Source organism: Hemibagrus wyckioides, linkage group LG02 (assembly GCF_019097595.1).
Source record: "Hemibagrus wyckioides isolate EC202008001 linkage group LG02, SWU_Hwy_1.0, whole genome shotgun sequence".
In the NCBI taxonomy this organism is placed as follows: Eukaryota; Metazoa; Chordata; class Actinopteri; order Siluriformes; family Bagridae; genus Hemibagrus; species Hemibagrus wyckioides.
This window is the reverse complement of record NC_080711.1, coordinates 7,302,279-7,326,421: the sequence shown is the minus strand read 5'-3', so window position 1 is coordinate 7,326,421 and position 24,143 is coordinate 7,302,279. Positions and strand designations below refer to the sequence as shown.

The window sequence follows — 24,143 nt, the reverse complement described above, 5'->3', positions numbered from 1 at the left end:
ATGAAATATACCATTTCTATTTTTTCACACCAATAAAAAAGCGTGGCGCTGATGTTTAACCTGCGTTTTTTCCTATTGGTCATTTCATTTTGGTTGTTATTACTTATGTATGATGTACCAACTGCTGATACTAAGTACAGGAAGCATAAATACTCACCATCCACACTGCACATTCATTGATTTATCTAGCGTGACAGTACAATACATAAAATCGTACAGATACAAGTCAAGAGCTTCAGTTCACATCAAACATCAAAATGGGGGAAAAAGGCAGATCTCTGTGACCTTGATCATTGCATGCTTCTTGGTATCAGATGAGCTGGTTTTGAGTTATTTCAGAAACTGATCTTGGGATTTTCACACACAAGAGTCTCGAGAATTTACACAGAATGGTGTGAAAAACAGAAAACATCCTGCGAGTCTGAGCTGCAGACTTGTTGATGAAAGATTTTCTATAGTCTATAGTCACTCAAACAGAACAACATTTCAGAATAACTCAATCTATAAACCTATAGGTGGATGAGTTACAACAAAAGAAGACCACATCAGGTTCCACTCCTGTCAGCCAAAAAAAAAAAAAAAAAATCTGAGACACAGACTCAGCTGAAGACTGGAAAAAACCAGGTTATTTGGTGATTAGTCTGTGCTAATGATATCCTCAGATTTTTTGTTTAGATCATATATATATATATATATATATATATATATATATATATATATATATAGCTTTGGGGAAAAATTGACCACTGCCCAATCTCCAGATTTGAACCCTATTGAAAACCTCTGGAATGTCATCAAGAGGAAGATGGATGATCTTCCTATTGATGACATTCCAGGGGTTTTCAATAGGGTTCAAATTTTTTCCAGAGCTATATATATATATGATCTAAACAAAAATTACCCTATATATATATATATATATATATATATATATATATATATATATATATATATAAATATAAAGAGAGAGAGAGAGAGAGAGAGAGATACTACTTATAATAGTGCTGCCAAGAGTCACAGTTAACAACGCACATGTAAATATAGGCCTAAATAAAGTTAAAGTAAAGGAAAAACCACTATCAGAAAAAAAGGACCTTGTCTAGTCTATTATTTCACACAAAAAACTAAAAGCTCTCCTTTAATGCTGCAAGAGAGCGTATGAGCCTCAGAGTCCTCGACAGAGAAATGAGCCTCTGGCTAGACTAAATTGAGGTGAGAGGTACAGCAGCACAACGCAGGTAGAGACCACTTACATAAAAGACTGACATCCAGAAACCCGAAAGCTTAGCTCACTTTATCCGACCGTCTCAGTAGACCTGGAGACAATCACGGAGCTAATCACGGATCTCTGCTTTCGCTCTAACCATGATTGTATTTACTGCTGTTTTTTTTCCCCGGCCAGATGATGTTAGACAGAGTCGTGTTCATTTGTTAACTGTCATTCAGAAAGACACTGGCATCATGAACAGACATAGCTATCACACAACATCAGCCTCGTTATTATCGCAGATCTACCCATAATATACTGAAACTGGCAGTAGCCAGGGTAATAGGACAAAGATGTAAAGTCAAGCCAGGCGAAAAAATAAAAAGGCCTGATGGAGAGATAGCCAGTGAGTGACATGTACAGATATTTAAACTTGTTTCCATGGGAACACAAATGCCCTGAAAGAAGAACTGAAGAGGGTGGACGGTGTAGCATGGGCACACACACACATGCAGTGAGAGAGAGAGAGAGGGAGAGAGAGAGAGAGAGAGAGAGAGAGAGGGGAAGAGACTTTTGGATTGTCATCTCCAAAATTAATCAATGTTGTCTAAACTCCCTGTAATGAAAAGATCAGTGCTTCAAAGCAACATGAATAATTCATCACTAATTACACACACACAAAGCAGCCTTCAGAAATATCATCAAGAAGCACACACACCTGCTGTTCACTCGTTTTCTCTCTCTCTCTCTCTCTCTCTCTCTCTCTCTCACACCTACACAGACCTAAAACGCAACATAAACCGCCATCAGCAAAACTAAAAGTGTACACAAAATGCTACAGATTTAGATCCAGGTCTCATCAGTATAAGCTAGCTGATCTGGGAGTTACAGCGGGAAATAACGCGTCCTCGTTCTTTCATCAATTTCCGAAAAGCGGTACACAACAAAATCCCCTGTGTTAAATCAACACCTACTGTGCTCAGATAAGACCAGCTGGACGCAGATGGAGCAAATTGTTCATTTAGCACTCTAGGTGTTAGGATTTGGCTGTGCACACCTACATAAAGTATCACCGTGTTCTCCAAGATGGGAAACATAGCGACAGATTGGCACGGTCGTCATGCAGATGGAAAGTTGTGTAGGACATCTTAACTTCCAAGCTGCAGTCATAACTTATGTTGTCAGGATCGTTTCGTCGAATGCCTAAAATTATAGTTCATTCATTTCATTTCCTGAAATGGCAGAGAAAGAAACACGTTTGCAAACCTAACCAAGCTAGCCGATTGAACTAGCTAAATTACAAACCTGAACTAGCTGGCTTACCAAACTCAAGGTTATTTTAGGTTTATAGATTTCTTTTAGTTTGATGGTGAATTTTAATGACAGGGCTTGAAAAGTGAAAGGGAGATTAAAAGGAAAAATATCATGGCATGGGAAAAATACTTGAACCCTCTTCGATTCGATTGACACGCGTATTGGCTAAAGCTAAGGTAGAAATGAAATACATTCGTGTCTTCACAGGAGTTTAAAAGGAGGCTCCTGTACTTGCAATTTTGCAATTCAACAAAAATAAAAACCAAGGTGGTATGCACATTATGAAAATGTGCTCTAAATAAAGCAGCAGCAATACAAAAGCAAGCATTTTTAGCTGCAACAATCTGAGTGTAATGTGCTATATTCGCTAACACAGGATTATTCACAGCGACTCTATGACCGTATTCAATGATATTAAGCTTGTGTTTAGGCGATGGGACACTTCGCTTGATAGCCCTGCATGTAGACCATATTGCCAATTTATAAACTCATTGGCTCTGATTCTGCTCACTCCTCATGCTAGCCGTGAAACATTCTGGTCAACAACTCACACTCTCTCCATCAACTCTACACTGATTAGTAGCTTATCAACCATCCATTTCATCCTCTATTTTTTGTATTTATATATTTGTGAGCACGTTTAGTTATTTATAAATGAGAAAAGAATACGTTTATCTGGTTCATTTGGGTTTAAGACTTTATGATTCAATAATTAGCAGAGTCTCGCTCATGTAGTTGTGTGTTAATTATAGATATAGAGCGACATCTACTGGTGGAAAAGTAGAAATGACAGCCTGAGCCAAAAGACAAGAGATCGTATTTATACAGGCGAAATAATGGATTTAGAAATGGAAAGTAAACAACAAATATACAACAAATGTGTCAGCAAAGCATTGCTGAAGATCTAGCTGCTTATACGTTTATTATAGCTACTTACACTTCAATTCTCGTATCTGATTGGTCAGAATGGTTTAAGTTTATATAACAGCAGCTGTAGCAATAGTTGTAATTCAAAACCAGAGGTCTATGTTAATGCGGTTGTTCTAATACCTTATTGTTTCTATATCAGCAATTTCTATAGATAACTGACAGGGACCATATCCATCCAGCCATCCATTTTCTTTACTGTTTTTCCTACATAGAGTCGCAAAGGACCTGGGGACTATCTCGGGGGACATGGGGCACCCTGGACAGGGTGCAAATCCGTCACATGGCATGATCACACACATTCACTTATCCATTTAAAGATGCCATTAAGCCTACAATGCATGTCTTTGGACTGGAGGAGGAAACTGGAGTACACGGACGAAACCCCCAAAGCATGAGGAGAACATGTAAACTCACAAGCAAAGGGCAGAAGTGGAAATCGAACCCCCAAACTAGGAGGTGCAAGGCAAGCAGGCTATATAAAAAAAGGAAATCAATTCAAATTAGACAAGAAGATATAAAATACTTTTGAAAGTAATTAATCTATCAAACAAATCAAGTAAGTATAAAATAAGTATTTTTAGACTCAAAGAATGCATTTGAATGCATAGTTTTTTCTTACTGTTCAGCTTCAGGGCATTATATAATACTGCATAACTACATAAAATGAGGGCAAAAGTAAAGATGATTCTAAGGACCCAAGGGAATAAGCATAAGGGATACAAGGAGACCCTGGGGAATGAAAATGTTCAGGTTCAGTGAGCCAAAATTCCCATTGGAGGCCTAGGATGGATCCATCTGTCATCACTGTGACACATTTGTGATGCCATAAACACCATTTTGATCTACATATTCCCATAATATTTAGTCTTTTTCAAATACTCATATGTTTGAATTAGAGGTCTGATGAGAAAGTGCTTCTGGCTCTGTAAATAAGGAGAAGATGTAGAGAAGGGTCCTCTGCATTACAGGGGTTGTTAAAGAGGATCGTTTGCTAGTTGTTCACATTAATTTTTTTTATTTTATTTACCCTTTATTTATCCAGGAAAGTCCCACGGAGATGCAATATCACTTCTTCCAGGAAGTGGTTGTCAAGATGGCACCAGAAAACAAATTAAAACATATTCAATACATAAAACCAACACAGAAGAAATAGCAAAAAGGGGTAAGACATGTCCAGTTACGTCCATAACACTTTATAGGTGTATCATGACGGTTTTCCACGTCACTATGCACCCATTCATTGGATAGGACCGAGGTTCGAGAGTCACTGGTACAGAAGCTTTTTCCTTTTCTTTCATATTTTTGTAAGACTGTGTTTTTACGTAATCAATAATCACATCTAATGTGTTTACTACTGAGAAGTGCACTTTCAGCTCTACTAAATAAAATATCTAAAGACTGAAGATTCCTCCATGATTTTAAGCTTGGAGATGAAAACTGGATCATGTTCAGCAACTTCTCTAGACATCAATACAGTATAAGCAGATTAAATATCCTTTTCCTAACAGAGAGAAAGAGAATATGGCTTTAAATTCTACTAGAGGCATTACAAGAGATATATTCAGACAGTATTCTAGGAAGTTCCATTAAATATTGAAATGATTATCCTTTATCCCCACAGGGGCAAAAGACAAAGTAGAGAAGATTAATTGTGGGTGCAGTGGCCCTGAGGGAGCAAACAGGGGAAGAGGGATGAGAATTTTACCCAATAAGGTTTTGAAGAAGAAAGGCCATAGGGGGCAACAAAATGTCCCATCACATAAAAATCATGTCTATTGACTAACTCGATTTCCGTTTCAATGCAAACGAAAGATACAATCAGTCTGGGTTTACAGTGACTGAGCAGACAGTAATATCAGTATTCAGTATACGTGTGCTAAAGATGCAGAATCTCGAAACGGGGACGCAGTTTTCGAGACAAGTTGGTATCGCCCAATTACTGCCTTGCAACTTAGTGCCTGATTACTGTCGTTTGACTGGCAGATAATTTTGCATAAATAAGAAAATAAAATAATACTCAGAAGGAGATAGGATAATATGGTGTAATCTAGCTAAACACACCAGATATAACTGTAGCTAGCTGTAAAATCACTGCAATTTAGCCATAACAATATAAACAAATCATAAATAGTCTTGTGTTATGGGGAGCTACATTGTATTTGAATAGGTCTCATTATTACCAATGTCCATTTGCAAGTTTTTACAGAAAAAATATTGTCTTCTAATATAAATAAATGCACCAAAAGTGAGCTAAGGTTTAAAAGCTCATTTTCAATAAAGTAGTTTTTATTAATACAACTGTTAGAAATTACAATAATATATAAAGACTCTCTCAGTCAGATCCTCTTTTATATAGATAGATATAGCGATAGATAGATAGATATAGCGATAGATAGATAGATAGATAGATAGATAGATAGATAGATAGATAGATAGATAGATAGATAGATAGATAGATAGATAGATAGATAGATAGATAGATAGATAGATAGATAGATAGATAGAGACAGAAGACACTGGTCTTTACACTAAACACTAAATGTAACTATAAAGGGATAGAAATGTCACTAGTTAATCCTTTGCTAAAGAGTAAAATGTAAAAAATAAACAAATAAATACAAATAAGCTGTATTTAACCTGATTTATTAGATCAGGTTTCATTAAAAATGAATTTTTAAAAAAGAACAATAAAATAACCAGTGTATATGTACAGAATTGTATGATTATCATGAATTAATGCAGATTTGTTAAACTTGAGATATGATCGGTCAGGAAGTTAAAAACACACACACACACACACACACACACAATCCTTTACAGGATGAGAGAGAACATTATCAAAGACCAACAGCACATCCTTCTGAACAGACAAAGTGTACAAATGACTTGCACTATTTTCAGTTTGATTTTATTAATAAAAATACAGTCAGGTCAAGCAGTGGTTACATTTTAAATGAACTAAAATGGCTAGAAAAATAAATATAGCAAAATGTACGACAACACAGATTAGGGACGGACCAAAGAAAGATCTTAGCATCAGAATATATCGAATAAAAATAAATTAATAAACCCATTACCTTTATGTATAAATATTAAAGATTATTTTAAGCCCATATACGACACACAAAAATAGTGAAAAAGTGCACAGATACAGGGACGCAATCAGATCTTTCTATTTGCTGCCCGATTCGAAAAGCTTCATCCTCTCCTGAAAAGAGAGGGGTTCTCTCATACTCTGAGAAGGGAAACGAAAAAGTGTCGAATCAGCTCGTTCTCCTTTTACAGACGTACTGCATTTTGCTCAAATAATGATCAGAGTTCAAACCTTGGACCGGGTTGGCTGCTTTGGTTTAGTTCGGTTCTTCAGGAAGTCAGGATTACTTCTTGACTTCATCACATCTACAGTGTAAAACACACACAACATTAAGGTTTGCGTGTGCCCCTTCAAGAAAAAACAAACAAAATGACGGTGTTTACTCACCATAACTTTGGCTTCGCTGCCTGCAAGTCTCAGCACTGCGCTTAACAAAGGCAGCTGGACATCTGACCTCTGAAACGCTCAACTCATTAAGCAGCTTCTTACAATGCTGAAAAAGCACATAATAAAAATGTAAACATCTATGGAAAATTCTAGACATTTTATTTGGTGAAAATATGCGCATACAGTGCCTGTTTATTAACATCAGCATGGCTACAGAATTCAGAAGAAATCTTACTCTGTTTGCAGCCTGTAGCTCTTCCTTTAGTGAGCTGATCTCTTGCTTCAGACACTGAATTTCTGACTCCTTCACTCTTAATGCCACCTAAAACATACATGAATCCCATCATTTCCCATCTGCAACCTTGTGTCTAATCTATGAACTCCGATCAGGGGCTAAAATGTTAGTCCAAAACTCAAACCATGTACTAAAAATCACCAAAATCATGACTGCTATTGGCTAAAATATCAGAATATTAACTAAAATCAGATTTTTAATAAACTAGTACAAACACACAGAAAAGACTGAACCCTTAACGTGTGAAGGAAGCGATCATGCCAACAACTAAGCCACTATGCCCCTGGTTCAATTACTATTAGATACAAACAGCAAGTGTGTGTAGTAATTAATGAAATCATTTTTACCTCCAGCTGAATCACATCTTTGCTCCGAGAGGGCTCTGCTTGGTCCACTCCTCCATTCACACAAGACTGGATTAGGGAGAGTTCAGCCACCAAGTGCTTATTCAGCTCCTATGGTACGGAATCATACAGACACACCAAATTTACCCCAATGTAGTAAATAATAAATAAATAAATAAATAAAAAAAATAGCTGTTTTTTCTGATGTTGCTCTAACGAATCAGCAAACCTTTTAATACAACGAAAACTATTACATAACCAGACATATAAATCTACTAAAGTACAGTATATAAATAAGGTTAATATTTCTTTTAAATTTCACATTCCAATTTGCCTTTGACAATATTATCTTATAGCAACACTGAATTTAAATGTTTTCTATTTGATTTGCAATGTACTTGATTGCGTGTGTGGAGTTCCTGGTTTTCTCTCTCTACAGAGCTCAGGGCTTGTCTCTCGGCCTCTATGGCTCGATTCAGGTGTGCATTCTCCAGGCATTTCTGCGAGTACTGCTCAGACAACACTTCCAGCTCCCTGTGTAGCGAATCCAACTCGTCTCTGAACAGCAGAGACACAAAAGATTGTCAGGATTCCCAAATTTGATGACCAAGCATTGTTCCTATTCCTTTGAGCCTTCAGTATATAGATTTTTAAATATCCTTCTTCATCGTTTTCCAGAAAAAGGGAATGTAAATGCAGACACACTTACTTCAGTTGGACACGCAACTTGTTGATGTCTGTGCTGGCTCCATTCTGTTGAGCTTTTTGACTTTTCTCCAGTTCCTCTTTATGGGCTTTATGCATGGCCTCAATGGCTACACATGCACACAATAAATCAATATCAATGATTCAACAATGGAATTATGAACCAGTAAAGCAGGGCTGTTAAGGGCACCATTAGGGGAGAAGTAGTGCCTGACAATGTGGTGTTTACAATGGTAAGTAGCCTCATCGAAGCGCATTAATCAACCCAGCAGCAAACAGTGCTTTCTGGGTAGACAGTCTGACAACTACAAAGGTAGTAATACTGACGAACCTTGTCCTGAACTGAGCCTGTGCTTGATCGTATCTACCCTACTCATCAATAGGTATTATAAAATTGGTCTTGTACCTGCGATTGTGGCATTGGTTTCTTCCTGGAGTACCCTCTCTTTCTCTTCCAGCAGCTGTTCCACCTCTATCTGGTGTTGCCGCTGCATCTCCTCGATCACCCTCTGATGACTCTGCTCCATGCTGCTGAAGCCAAGTTCACAGGTGACCTAACACACAAGCATGGAAAATACACAGAAATACACACAATAATGCAATTCCAAACAAATTCAAAAGAATGTCTTCTGGACTGCAAATCAGTTGATCTACACTGGAATTGGATTGCTTAATGTACCAGTAAACGTCATTATCACTCAATTAGTGAAATTCATCACACTGAAAATTGCTCTGAGCCAAGATGCAGCCCAAATCTAGTCTTCATGTCAGAAAAATGTAGTGAGAACCACCACAGAGGAGTACCTTCAGTGTCTCCAATTCCTGTTCATAGGCCTGTCGCAAGGTTTTTGCATCTCCTCTGTGAAGCTCATCTTTCAAGCATTTAACCTGCAGCTCCAGTTCGCCGATTCTTTCTTTCATAGTGGTCACAGAAAGTATTGCATCTCCGTTATTGGATTCTGTCGGGGTCACAGTCTGTGACTGGTTCTCGGTGTAGTATCCATGGAGACTGGTCATCTCAGCTTCATGCATTTGCTGAAGATCCTGGAGCTTTTTCTCAAACTCTTCCTCTAGTTGCTGCACTTCTTGTCCCTTTATCTGGGCATCAGTCTCTGCTGAGATGCGTGCCAGCTCGGCCACCTCTATGACCACCCGGTCCTCACGCAGCCTTTCCTCATAGCGCTCAGTCTGTTCTTGCAACATGGACTCCAGGTTGTGGCACTGGGATGCAGCCTGCTCCTGCTGGTCTTGCAAGAGACGTACTTTCTGCTGCAGAGCCACATGTAGTTTGCATGTAACATAAGCTAAAATGGCCTGGAACAACACAGTCCGTAGAAGGACTGGAGAAATCTCAGAGAGTGCAACAGTATCTTCATCCAAAGGATGCAGCTGCTTGGAGAGGGCCTGGAGGGAACGGGCCTGTGCCTGCAGCTCTACTACTAGACTGTCTTTGTCTATGTCTCCAGGGGGGCATCCTGCCTTTTCACTTTGCGTCTGTGGCTTACATGGTACCAGTTCAGGCAGGCTGACATCAGACAGCCAGAGTCCTCTTTTAGAAATGGTCTTGCCTTTGGCATCAAGAGGTTTAACCCCAGACCCAAGACAGAATGGGACACTATAGGCCTGTGACCCATGCGCTTCCTCTGTATTGTGTAGGTGGTTTGTGTATGTGAGATATGCTAGTTCTGCTTTCATACACATGCTGTAGATCTCACATTCATCCAGTGAGCACCCTACTTCACCCATCTCTTGATAGTATGAAAACAACTGTGAGTAGTTCCTTGTGACTGGCCCTTCATGCCTCCCATTAAAGGCCCCTCTAAGGGCCTTGGTCTGGGATTGCAACTCTGAAATACCTTCTAGGAGGTGTTTGGTGGGATGCTCTAGTGCAGAAGCCATCCTCTGGATGACCAGTGCTTCTAGGGACAGCATCCTGCTAGTCATCCCTTGAGATAAAATCTTCTCTGGACTTGTACCTTTGTCTTGCAATGCTTCCTGGAGATCAAAGTGAAGCATCTCACTAGTAATCAAGCCAACCTTACCGTTAGTAGCAATCTTTTCCTGTATGATCCCACAATTTTTTCCATTTGGGTTGTTGTCTCTAGTACCTGGTCCATATGACTTATTGGGTACCAGCACACTCCATTGATCATCAATTTTATGAGCATTAACCTCATCACCAAGTCTTTGCTGCTGGTGTTGGAGATGCACAGTGATCTCCTGAAGCCTCTCCTCTGTGTCACACAACTTGCTCTCCAATGCTTGTATCACAGAGATTACTTGATCTGATTCATCCCCTTGTATAACTGGCTGTTTCTCCAAATCATCAAATCCCAAATTCTCAACCTTCTCCCCATTGCTTGGGCCCTCCTGAAGATGCTGGTTGAACACATGTGGCTGAAAAATGCCAGTCATTTCCAGAGTCACACCTGAACAACCCATTTTGAGAAATACTTCTTGCAATTCGTGCTCTTTCCTATTAAGCTTTTCTTGTTGCTGCTCTAACTGGATTCTAAAGCGCTCTTCGCATACCCTCTCGCAGTTTTGCAATTTACCACGCATAAACTCCAACTCCTCACATACTTGCTCGTAGTTATGCTCCAGATCATAGTACAGCGTCTCTTCGTTCTGAAGCCGTGCCTGTAACCTACCCAGTTCGCTGTCTGATTCATCTAGCTGGTTCTGCAGCTCTTGGCACTTTCTCTCCAACTGCTCCACAATGCCCCCTGTTGGCATATTTTGCAGCAATGCTTCTGTTTGCAAAAGCCGCTCCTCCAGTTCCTTTCCACGCTTCTCTGCATGCTCAAGACTATCACCGAGACTCCTCCTCTCTCTTTCCTGACTCTCCTCAAGGAGGCGCAAGTGTCTCTGTAGACGAGCATCTTTCAGAGCCTGTGCCTCTTCTGTAGCCTTCAGAAGTTCTGAAACTTTTTCCAGAGAACTTCGCAATTCCTCCAGTGCATTCTCTCGTTCCTTTAAGGTGGCTTCAGTTTTCTGTAGTTTTGATTCAGTTTCATGTAGGCGGTCTAGGCTGCCACTCAACTCAGCCTGCAGACGGGCCTCAGAGAGTATATACTCCCTTGCCTCTCTCTCACTTCTCTCATACATGGCCTTCAGTTCTGAATGGAATGTTTGAAGCTCAAGGTCCCACTGCCACTCTGTTTGCACTGATATTGAGCAAAATGTGGCTGGTGATGGCATAGTGTAAAGATCAATCTAAAACAGCAAAAAAATTAAGTATTAGCATACAATATAATAGCTATGCATAGAAATATGGGAGATACTTGAAACAATACATCCAATTAGTTTTTTGGTTTGTTCCATGCAAAAACCTAAACTGAACAATTTCCATCTCAGAAAAGGTCCTAGATTCAGGTAGAGCCCCTTCAGAAAGATCCATTAACCAGCAAAAGAACCAAAGAGATACAATAAATGTGTATAAAAATTAAAATAAGGTTCCAGTTAGCATTCTTAAGTTTCCTGGGACACTTAAAGGCTTTGAGGTAGAACCTATTTAGACAGGTAGAGCGATTAATCAGCAAAATAACCTTTAAATATCAGAAAAACTAAAATCTAATCAGCTCATTGTTACTATGAGGTACAGATTTGTAAAATATTACACTGAGGTTTCAGCTAGCATCCTTGAGTGTTCTTATGGTTGTCCCTTTGCTGGGGCACTTTCCTTTGTAAATATTCTACACAGAAACTTTAACAAAATGTGTTTGGAATAGAACCTCTTTAAGAACCCTGAACAATCCTTCAAAACCCCTTGAGGTCTTTTTTTTTTTTTTTTTTTTTTTTACAGTGTTTTGCTAATTCCAGTCTTATTCCTCAGCTCTACATAGACACCTATTCTGTTCAATTATCAGAATTTATTTATATTATTAGTTTACAGCTTATTTATTAAATTTAGAATATCAATTTAGATCTTTTTAGCTAGAAAAAACCCCCCCACATGATTTAATGTTTTTGTCGTCACAGTAACTCAGGATGCAGGTACCTCTTTTCTCTCTTCCATCTGTGCATTAGCTAGGTCATTAGAGACATCCACACCATCAACCTCTGCACTCTTCTGATCGGCCGGCTTACCGGCGATAATACTGGATCTCACCATGAGCGGTGAGGAGCCTCCAGGCTTCGGAAAGTGTGGATCCCGTGCCGTCTCTGTATGTTTCACTGTGATGGAGCTTGTGACAGGTTCTTCAGGAGATGGTGCAGGTGCTGGGGGCACAGAGTCCTCACAGACAAACTCTGATTCTATTCCCGACTGCCTGCTGAGCGTCTCCCTTTTCTTCCTCATGTGATTAAACTCAGCCCAGTCGAAGGTTTTGTAACGCCCCTCTCTGCGTCGTTCACCGACACTACTCCTCTTCTCCTCCTCTGAACACGGAGAGTTTGAAGCAAGGGCAGATTTACATTTAGAAACCATGTCCATTGGCACTTTTTGAGGAAGAGAGCTGAGAAGGAATGAAAAATTCATAACTTTGCGTGCAAATATGAGGAAAGGAAATGGTGCAAAAATAATCAATGTATATCGATGTCAATAAGTGACATCAGTTATGAGTTAATCATGAGAACCAAACATTGTCTTCTTCAATTAACCAACATGGAGGACTTTAATTACTAGTTTTTACCATGTGACATCTGGGGCAACAGATGTCTGAATATTCTTCATAACTGCCTGAATCCAGTTCCGGCGAATCCCAGAAGTCATTGCACAGAGTGTAAAAACTCCATCTTTGGTCTGCAAGAGGTTTATAGACATGATCAAACCTAATACTTTTGTAGCACACTAGCCACTCTGAGTGCAAATATGTGAAATTCAGGGTTGTATTGCACTATTTATAATGCATTGCACTACCCATTTATTTTTAAATAACGATCCCTTCACTGTTGAGCTACTGCACAAAATGTCAGCACAATGAAAGGGAGAGGTCAGCCAGCCTATAAGGAACCATGTAAGGAACAGGCACAGGTAGAGTAAAGTTTTGATGGACTCCGTTAAGAGTCCAGATTTTTTTATTTGTCACCTAGTTATCGAGTGAAATCAAAACTCCACCTTAAGACTGTGTATATAAATAAACTAAGCTGAAAAGACTCCATTAAAAATAAGAATGAATATAAATAATTAAAATAAATAAGTTGATGTGCAATTTCCTTGCATATCAGTAAAACTGCAGCATGCAGAATGTCAGTGGTGCGACAGAGAATTTATGGTCTTTTAAGGGAACAGGGAAGTGGACGTGTCCATAATGAGGAGTCTGAAGGCCAGAGGGAAGAAACTCTTGTCTAATGCTAGCAAGGTTAAGCCAGCTGATAAATTTTAGTTCACGTGAAATTTACTCAAAACAATTTTCACTGACAGGACCATGACAGAACGTGAGGGCACTCAACAAGTGGATCTTTCAAGTACTGGCAAGAGCATTAGTGATAGGCTGATCTGTCAAAAAAGCTCTTTTGGTCCATTTTTGAGAGATAACTACCTAGTGGCTATTAGTTCCAATAGTAATATAGGGTTTGTGGTTCATCCTGCAGAGGGAATTGATGTGATGTAATTTGGTGTGGTTCAGTAATTTGTCTTTTGTGACTGCGATGGTATTACTTCTCGAGACGGTATTACAAAAAAAAGAATGCATTCACACAGAAACGTGTATGATGAATATATACGTGAATCTGAAAGCCGTAGTTCCTCTCCACAGGAAAGTCTGTGATGTTATAACATGTAGACAGGCTGATCTCACCATCCAGATCTGCAGCCTGCAATAAATAAAAGTCAGATCACTAAGCACTAGTGGACCAGTAATATTTTTTTTAATTGAACGCAACCGTACCTCTTCAGCAACAGAATCCCGGTAGAATCTTAAACTCTGGTTAGTAAGAACAAACCAATGCTTCCTCCACTAAAATAAGAGAAAAAATAATAATAAAACACATTTAAACAGACGTTTCTCTCTACCATCTTCATTGCACTCTGTTTACCTTTCCATCTTCTCCTAATCTCATCATCCATCCCTTCTTAAAATTTAACAGGTCAGGCTGAGAAGAAGGAGAGAGAAAAAAAAATCACCACATGGATAAGACTTGCTTGTTGAACTTCAGTGCAGTGTTTTGTTGGCTGTACCCACCGTGTGAGTGTGTTCTGCCAGACTGCGCTCCAGTGATTTGGAGCGACGGCAGTTGGAGGCACAGACACCAGACGCACCATGACCACGAGTGAATGCCTGCAAAAGAAAACAAAAACAAAAACAAAACAAAAAAAACAAGCCTAATTCCAAATGAACATCCTCTGAAGCAACCTGCCCAGCATCTCAGCTCAAGCAAGATGCACGTGAGATACCCGTGTCGTGCTACGGTTCGCTCTCTCGTCTTGATCGCATTCTGCAGCGAAGCAAGTTGATATTGATGAAGGGGAACACAGCTCTCTGGAAGGCATATGTATCCCATTTTCCTGCTCAAACTGATCGATCACCAGCGAGCGCCTGAAAACACATAAAAGGGTTTTCCGTCATGTATAACAAAAGGGACATGCTCAGATTTAGGAGAAAATCCTCTATAAAAAGGTGTCACACACATTAGGGATGTGCCTATTTTCTTCAATCCAAATGACTTGAATTGATTCAAGACTCGGTTTACATGTAGGCGAAATATTTATGTTATTTGGTTGCCTACTGATTGTTGGTTGTTCAGAAGGTATTTTATTTTTCGACAACGCCACAGCTTCCATAATATATTAGTGTGTCTATAGTAACACCTTACTTTGCTACTAAACAAGGTTCAACAAAAGGACTTTTATGGTAAACCTGCCACAAATATATTTACAAAAAGCTTTAGTTGTTGATATGGTGAGATTTCATTTATTTAGCGCATTTAGAAAGCATCTCAAAACAGACAGACAGAACGTCAGTTACATAAAAAGGCTCTTACTAAGGCATCAACTATTGCTTAGAAGTATTTTTAAAAAACCTTTGAGGAATAGCAGCTACTTCTCTTACCTGCGCTGTTTTCCGAACAGACGGTACACCTCCTCTCTTCCTGGGCTGTGTGTTCTGTGCGTTTCCCCTCTTCCACGCCTGAGCAAGTGTGATCCTGACGCATGTACCTGCTGCTGTCCCTTCTCTTCCATTACACTAATTACCTGCCCCACCCTAAAGCCCGATCACACCTTCAAACCCACCGTTAACACGTCCCAGAGACATGAGCCTGGGTAACAGAGGAAGTCGGAAAGTGGAGCCCACCATGTAAAGCAGTGGTATGGGTGAGACATTCACACCTGTAGTCCTGGTCAGGGCCTGTCTGCGAGTCCTCTGCATCGGATCTCGTTTTCTCCAGCGAGGAATAGCCGCTCTCTATGCCTTCATGGCTCTTGGGTGCTGAGAAAGTGAAAAAGGCAAAAAAAAAAAAAAAAAAGGAAATTAGCTCAGGCATTCCAGCCTACGTGCACAATTTCCTGGCAAATCAGCAGGCAGGGCTGGCCGAACATCCTGCAATACGAAGACAAATAGCTGGCAACGACATACTTATAATGAGCATCAGCATCTTTACAACAAGTCATTTGGATTGAACAGATGATGTGCTGTAAATAGATTGAAGAGGTATAATTTGTTTTGTTTTATTTAAAAGCTTTTCAGAAACGTTACAGGACATGGATCAAGTGCTACGGATCATTTGTACTCTACTGCCTTTACTACCATCGGCGCCGCCAAGTCACTCCACATTTGCTCCATGATAGTTCAACTTTGTCATGTTTCTGGACACACCCCCATCTAATCACCAATGATTGCGGTTTCTCATGTTGCTGGAAGTCTTCTGCTGTCATAAAAATTTCACTGTCACTGCGACTCACAAGTGTCTGAAATAAATTAGGCTACTAGATTGATTACAATTTGCGGAATTAAGACCAATTAAATGCATTAGAAAACTCCTGTGGATATATGATTGGGGATGTGGTATTCGTTTTCTCCCCTCTTGTTTTAGGCCATGCCCACTTCAGGTATAAATCCAAAACAAACAAATACAGATACATACCTACATAGTGGCTTTGCATTACATAAATAACATTCCCTAAAAACATAACAAAAAGACAGAAAAGAAACCCACATGGCCATAACATTCCTGTTTCTGCTCTTACCGTTAGTGTTGAAGTGACTGGGCAGCTGACTAAGCGTTGAGCAAAGGTAGGAACTGATGGAGGAGGTACTAGGAGAGCTGGCATGGCTCATTCTGCTGCTCGAGTCGACTCGTCCTTTCTCAGTGAGCTCCTCGGGTTCGTCTCGAAGCCCCGCCCCTGGAGAAGAAGGGCTTGGACAACCCACTTCCACCCCACCCATATTACTGGCACTTGTGTCTTTACTATCACATTGACCGACATTGGTACCTTCAGCACCAATCCTGGTGTTAAGATCTCCAGGATTGAGATTTTCCTTGCTGTAAACACAAACAATGCTGTTTCCATGGCTTCTCTTCTTGGTGGAACTCTATATAGTGAAGAAGAAGGCTATAGTGACCATTACTGCTCTCAGACAACTGGTTTCTTTCAGTTAGTGTGTGTTTCTTTGGGTTATGCTGAGAAAGGAATAAAAAGAGAGCAAGGAAGAGAAGATAAAGGTAAAAGATACAAGTTGATTGTTGCAGTTACACCACAATGCAACATAGTCCTAGGCTTCTCCATACTCCTGGTGAGATCATTAAAATTAATTCCACTAATGTTCCACTAACCAGCACATCACCATACACACACACACATGAGCTACCGAGAATAATTAATTGCACTTCAGCCAGACAAACTGCATCCTTACACACTAACCCTCACACACACACACACAAAATGGACTGTTGTCAGCAGGCAGAGGCAGAAGACTGAGAAAGAGATGTAAATCAAGTGGACAGAGATATGTGCGCAGCAGTTAGAGGCATAATTAAACTGAAGTGAGGTCTTGGAGGTGAATATTTAAAGGGGCAACAAGCAAAAACCACTACAATTAAAAAAAGAAAAGAACATATTTTAATCCTAATATGAACTCACAGCAGCTTTTTTTCCTGCTACTACGAAACTTTCATCCAGATTCAAATCAGGCCATTAATCCATTTTTCATTCTCTTTAAACAATTTTATTATTAAACAAAGTTGGCCAAAAGGATGTTTAAAAAGACATTAAAAAAAAAAAAAAAGTCATTGGACCTTGACTGTTTAAAGATATACTACACACACACACACACACACACACACACACACTTAAACCCCAAAGATTTAAGGGACAAATGAAAATAAAAATCAATAAAGGCAGGTCAAGACTGATTTCCATGGCCCTACAGAACTCAAATCAATCTGTTACAGTCTAGGTCTGCAAATATTGCTTAATTTGACCAAAGGTACATTACTGTACCTACATGTGTGTAATTCTGACTTTAGATTTTAATCTTGTCCTCAAGAATATAATATGATAATGAGGCAGCTGACCAAATGCAGAGGTAAAAAACCACCAGTTTCGACCTCACACAAGTCAAGAGTCAGATTTTGTTGAAATATCAGATTTTGATGTAGATGTTAGAAAAGCTACCTGCTAGTATGAAACAGTCATAAACCTAAATTGTAAACAGCCATCATCTGTCAAAATGCCCCACGCTCCTGGAATGTACTTTTTCTCTCTTTTCAACACATTTTAAAATGCTGGAACTCCACTTGTGAAACCTTTCCAGGAATGATTTTTTTTTTCCTACTATACAGAAATAGCTCTGAAATGTTAACGCATATACTGTGTATACCGGTGAAAAGCACATACCAGTGGGAGAGCTGACTCTCTCCTTCTCTTCTTGTGGTTTGTTTTTGCAGCATTCGAGTGAACGAGCAGGTTTTCTTGCCACCTAGGTGAGAACACGTTTATATTCCAATGCAAAATAATGAAGGCATGTTAATAAGGTCAACCACAAGTAGTTAGTGTTCATCATTATTAGTCATTTCAACACAATTTCCAGTAAACAATGAATTCTTGCAAATTGACAGCTCGAACAGAAACCTTCAGTGACATTCATTAGTGCTCTAGCGCCACAGAGATGTAGACCATGTGCAGGACTTCTGCTTGTGCAACAGGTCTTACATGACAAGTTAAGGAAGGATCCTAGTCTCAAGAATGTTTAGAGAAATTGTGATAAAGTGATAATTTTCAATCATTATCATGCAGAGAAAGCTGCAGCTCTTGAGCTCTTGTAAACAGGAAAACAAAGAATCCAAGAGAAAGGAAGTGAAAGGGTCCTGGTTGTGTAATTGCACTTTTTGACCGTATAATACAAAGTTATAGAAGGGAAATTATTTATAAATCGCCACTATCTAGTGTCACCCAGATAAGGATGGGTTCTCTTTTGCATCAGGTTCCTCTCAAGGTTTCTTCCTCAAATCGTTTCAGGACGTTTTTCCCTTTCTTTCCTAGCTTTTATATCCTGAATGTAAATGTCTGTAAAGCTGCTTTGTTACCATGTCCATGGTTAAAAGCGCTACACAAGTAACACTGAATTTTAAAAAGGGATGATTAAGGAAAACAATAAGAGCAAAAGAACTAGGTCTGTCCTTACTGTAGCAAATCACGCTAAGTATATGCTAAAACCACAGGATAGCTTTAGTTCTCTTTGCACAAGGAAACAAAAGAAAATCCAAATGATAAAAGGTTTTAGGGAAACTGCAGTGTTTACCCAGTGATGTCTGTATTCTCTGCTCTTATATAATAATCTCGGTCACTGAAGCAAAGGCGTAGACTGTTGAAGAAACTGGTCTGGGATGAGGCGTCATGAACAGCACTGCAATGGCTCATGTTCAAACTGCCCTGGGGCACAGTTCCAGGCTAACACACACACACACAGAGAAATAAAGATGAACTTCCATCAACCTAAAAAATGAAAATCACAAGACATTCACAACTCATTGTACTCTGAAGTCAATAGCAAATAGAGTAGCAAGGCGAAGAGACCCTCACTGTCCAGTTTATTAGGAATGTTCATGATGTTATCTAAACAGCAAGACAATGCAATAGATTTATACAGATACAGGTCAAAAGCTTCAGGTAATGCTCACATCAACCATCAGAATGAAGAAATGAGTCTATAAGTCTGATCTCTGCGACTTTAACTGTGGCATAGGTGTTAGTGTCAAGTGGGCTGGTTTGAACATTTCAGAAACGGTTTTCTAATCATTCTGTATAAACTAGAGTTAATAAAGAATGATGCGAAAACCAAAAACATTCTGTGAACAGAGGGTCTGCATTTTGAAACATCTTGTTGAAAGGAGAGAGCAGAGGAGAATGAGCAGACTGGTCTGAGCTGAAAGGAAGTCTATAGTACCTCAAATAATCTTTACAACTGCAGTGAGCAGAAAAACATCTTACAACACACAACGCCATCAAACCTACAACACCAGATCACACCAGGTTCCACTCCATGAACAAAGACTCACCCAAACAGACTAGAAGATTAGAAAAAGACCATTTTTGACTGAAAGGAGTGGAACCTGATGTGGTCTTCCACTGTTGTAGCCCACCTACTTTAGGGTGAATGTTTTGTGCATGCCGAGATGCTTTTCTGCTCATCACGGTTGTAAAGAGTGCCGATTTGACTTACTACAAATTTCCTAACAACTCAAATCAATCTGTTCAGTCTACTCTGATTATGAACAAGGTCTTTCCACCCACAAAACTGTTGCTCACTCAACGTACTTTGTGTAAACTCTAGAGTTGTATGTGAAAATTCCAAGAGATCAGCGAGTTTCTGAAATACTCAAACCAGCCAACAACCTTGCCACACCAAAGTAATAACTTTTTCTTCATTCTAATGTCTGGACATTAACCGAAGCTCTGAAGGACGTTCTTCATTGTGCTGCTTCTACATGACTGGTTGATTAGAGAACTGCATAAACATGCATGAAGTGGAAAGTAAGTGTTCAATAGTACCATTTCATCCAGAGCGTATTGCAGAAGCCCATGTTCATACAGCGTGAAATATCGTCGCTGCCATTTCTGGGGTGCAGAAGGTAAACACACACATCTGGTGAGGTAAACATTGTAAGTAAGTGGAAACATTTACCAAAATGTACCATGAAGTTTCTTACCCTGTTCTTATGGGCAGGATTCAGAAAGTCAATACACTGTGGGGCTAGAAGAAGCCAACCAGCTTTCACAGGTTTAGGCTTCAGGAAAAAAAGAGAGAGAGAAAGACAAGAGATTAGTCATCAGTCAGACCCCCACCCCACATAAAAACCTGATATACTTTATTGGTAAATAAATCAACACAGGACCACTATTTTGGGTGAAGAATACTTCTCTCCACCACATAACCACTCTAATGACAGCGTGTGTGCTCGGTTACAATTTGATCAGGTGCAGCAGGGGCATTTAATCACTTGCATAACACTAGTGGGTCATGTCAGCATCACTGCTGTTCTGAGATGAGAATGAGTCCATCACACAAATATCTGCTCAGTGGTGTTCCCCTTCTAATGATAGAAGTAATAGCAGGGAGTGGGAAAAGTGAGCACAGCAACAGATGGCTGAAGTCCAAGATTTCCAAGTCCAAGATTTAAACATTGGATTCGCATTACATATAACCTGAACAAAAACATTACATATAACCTGAACAAAAACATTACATATAACCTGAACAAACATCTTGTTCACACCTGCACTGCGCATGCACGCAAGGTATTTTTTTCTTTTTTTTGAAGGAAAATAGTCGGATTCGAGCATTTTCCCCATTCACCAGGTTTATTTCAGATCAACACCACCCCTTTCAGCCAGATCGGGATTTTAATTCGGATCGGGCTCAAATAGACTGATGTTTACATGAAGGTTCTTCAATCCGACTACTAACGGATTATTTGGTTACATGTAAACGTACAGATTGCGTTTTATTGCTTACATAATGACCTGAGCACTGGGTATGGTATAAAGTCCATCAGCAATCGAGGCAAAATATATACACACACACACACACACACACACACATACATATATATATATATATATATATATATATATATATATATATATATATATATATATATATATATATATATATATATAAATGAGAGAGAGAGAGAGAGAGAGAGAGAGAGAAACCGTGTTCTTACTGCGTGTAAATCGGATTCACTGAGTGTGTGTGAATCCAAGGTTCTGAAGCAGTTCTGGCATTTCCTCTTGTTGAAGATGTTGGCCTGAAAGCGACGACAGCGGTTTTCTCTCGGGGTAAACATCTTGAGCACCTTCAGTGGGTTTTGTTTGGTTTCTTACCCTCAGCTAATTCCATTCAAACGCTGAAAAATGTCGGTCATTATTAAAATAAATGATATCAAATCACCGCCTGTTTGTGCATGTTAAAAACGCAAGATTTCAGGCACTAACTTGCAAGTGTTCAGGAGGCTGTTAAAACCGACTTGTATCGAAACTCGAGCCAAATCCGTTTTAAAGAAGCCGTAAGGAGCAGGATTAATAATAGCCGCAGGTGAAAACGACGCGTCACGTGACTTGCACCATCTGTTACCTGGGCACGTGCTCCCAGCCCTGGTGCTGCAGTAGCCTCGGTCCTGCATCAGTGCCTGTCTTCCCCTTCCTCTAATGTGTGAGTTAATGGCAGAACTGCTGTGTGTTGCTGAATGTGGTGACTACCACCAGAAGGAGCTGGAAAAAAGGCTCTTTACGAATGATTTCTCTGCAAAGAGACAGGGGTGGAAAGAAAAGCAGTCTCCAGGATTGTGTAGAAAGTTTTTTTTTGTGTCCAAATTGTGTTGTTTTTGAGTCCAGATATATTGTAAGTTTGTTGTGACAATGTGGTTCATTTGGAGGAGCTCGTTTCTTAAAGGGTTAGTTCTTAAAAAGTTCGGAAACTTTCCCTTTTAACTACTAACTGTTAATACTTTATACATGTTACACATACATGTTTTATTTCACCTCCTATATATAACCCTGTGCTGTTTCTCACCTAGACTGGGTTGTAACACCACACATTAGCCCTAGTTGGATTAGATTTGATATTCATATGGGCTAATTCAGATAGGGCCTACATGGAACTCATGGACAAACTTGAAGCTCAAATGATGTCCACAATGGCCCCACCATGGAATGTATGCAAACTGAAAGAATATACATTTATTTCCAAATCAGGTCTTCAATAATGAGTGGGACATTCTCTCTCTCTCTCTCTCTCTCTCTCTCTCTCTCTCTCTCTCTCTCTCTCTTTCTCAATGAGTAGACCATATGACCATTTATTTGTAGTTCAGTTGTGTAGCAGCGTGTTTATTGCTCTCAGATGAATTATTTTTAGCTAACCTACACTGTAAAAAAAAACAATTGTAAAAAAAAAAAAAAAGGAAATATTCCGGCAGCTAATAAAATTTTGTAAAATAACAGGAAAAAAATTAACTTGTAAAATTACAGTAATCTTCCACTATTTGAATACAGTTTTTTTTGCTTTAATTTTACGAGACTTTGTGTATTTTTGTTTGGCTTTTATTTTGTTTAAAGAACAAAATTTCCTCGTGTAAAAACAATGAGGTTAGCTATAAATATGGTCAAACACTGCTATAATACAAATAATGAGCCTTAAAAGTGCTGTAAATAGGTGTTTTTTTTTTCACATTTCATTGTCTGTACCACTTATCTGATCTATTCTAGCCTGTGCATCATCAGGTATCAAGGCAGGATACACCCTGGACAGAGTGCCAACTCATCACGGCACACACACAATAGGCAATTTAGAGACTCCAATCAGCCTAGAAGCATGTCTTTGGACTGTGGGAGTAATCCAGGGAATAACATGCAAACAACACAGAGAGCAGGCATGAGACTCAAACCGAGGATGTTGGAGGTGTGAGACAAACATGCTAACCACTAAACCACTGTAGTTGTTCTATTTCCACCCACTAAGTTAGCCACTGCTATTTTTCAAACAACAATTTCAATTCAATTTGCCTCCACTGCTGGTTATTCAATCCCCATGTTCTCTTCCAAAATATCAAAACTTTTAGAATGGCACCTCTGTAAGTAATGTCTTGTTACCACTTTCCCACGTGCCATGTAGTTATTCCCATCGCCCACGCTTTCCATCGAAAACTCCACCCCCCGAGTGCTGCCGTTATCGTTCAAACCTGAGTATAGGACGGCAGAAAAATTATAGAACCATTATTTTTTATTTGTTAATTGTCACTAATTGTATCTTATTTTAAAATGTATTTCAAGTATACAACTAGAATTTAAAAAATTTACAAGAAACAAAAATTAATTTAAAAAAATGAAAAGTTTATGGTTATTCACAGTTACAAACTTTCCGTGGTATTTTACCTTAGACATGCAAATTCACAGTATATTTTGGTAAAATTAGTAATATTCTGTGTATTTCAAAAATACAGGAAAAAACTGTAAAAAATTTACAGTAAAAACTCTGTAAAAACCTTTAGCAATTTAGTGAATGTCAAAAAAGTGTAGATGCTGAACTCACGTTCCGGGCTGATTATAAGTTTATAAAGCACTATTATAGTAATATTTACTTTTTTAGGTAATTGACAAACTGAGGTCAACAGCAATTTGTCATATTTGCCTGTATTGAATAAATGAACACAGAATATTAAAGGAAAACCATCACAATTCTGGCTTTAACAGCATTAATTAGCCAGTAGGTGGCACAGTGATGTGATGAATTTGACATAGACCCTGTAGTGCAGGATGCAGTAGTGCAGCTGTGTCCAGTCTTTTTGTCCAGTCTTATCTGCAAACGGCAGGAGTGGGTGCAGGTTTTCATTACAATCAATGAGTCACGGCTAATTCCACCTGTTTATTCGGTTGATCTTACCTTTAAACACAAATATAAGGCAATCTATCCAGCAGCTTAAGCTGGA

The 24,143-nt window shown here is 39.2% G+C and overlaps 2 protein-coding genes across 2 annotated transcripts; both read right to left on the bottom strand.

The window, feature by feature from the left end:
- Positions 1–6,386: 6,386 nt before the first annotated feature.
- LOC131370003 (protein outspread) lies at positions 6,387–14,491 on the bottom strand (the record flags this gene model as incomplete). The annotated part of the gene is made up of 15 exons (XM_058416992.1): positions 6,387–6,686; positions 6,777–6,850; positions 6,933–7,038; positions 7,168–7,254; positions 7,575–7,682; positions 7,970–8,129; positions 8,281–8,386; positions 8,683–8,830; positions 9,081–11,492; positions 12,277–12,733; positions 12,911–13,020; positions 13,944–14,033; positions 14,108–14,176; positions 14,256–14,312; positions 14,402–14,491. Coding segments are annotated over 15 exons (4,137 nt in total), but the record flags the coding sequence as incomplete, so codon positions are not given.
- Positions 14,492–17,954: 3,463 nt separating this feature from the next.
- Positions 17,955–21,669, bottom strand: LOC131343578 (myosin phosphatase Rho-interacting protein-like). The gene is made up of 5 exons (XM_058375377.1): positions 21,384–21,669; positions 20,367–20,444; positions 20,209–20,274; positions 18,959–19,107; positions 17,955–18,136 (listed from the first exon to the last, which is right to left on the bottom strand). The coding sequence occupies exons 1-5, from the start codon at positions 21,504–21,506 to the stop codon at positions 18,016–18,018; spliced, it is 537 nt and encodes a 178-aa protein (XP_058231360.1). The 5' UTR covers positions 21,507–21,669; the 3' UTR covers positions 17,955–18,015.
- Positions 21,670–24,143: the final 2,474 nt, after the last annotated feature.

Excerpts from the sequence above, each read along its gene's own strand:
- LOC131343578 (XM_058375377.1), bottom strand. The coding sequence starts at position 21,506 with ATGTTTACCCCGAGAGAAAACCGCTGTCGTCGCTTTCAGGCCAACATC. Across the intron at positions 20,275-20,366 it reads ATCCTGCCCATAAGAACAGG|AAATGGCAGCGACGATATTT; the intron begins GTAAGAAACTTC and ends TCTGCACCCCAG. Across the intron at positions 19,108-20,208 it reads AATACGCTCTGGATGAAATG|CCTGGAACTGTGCCCCAGGG; the intron begins GTACTATTGAAC and ends TGTGTGTGTTAG.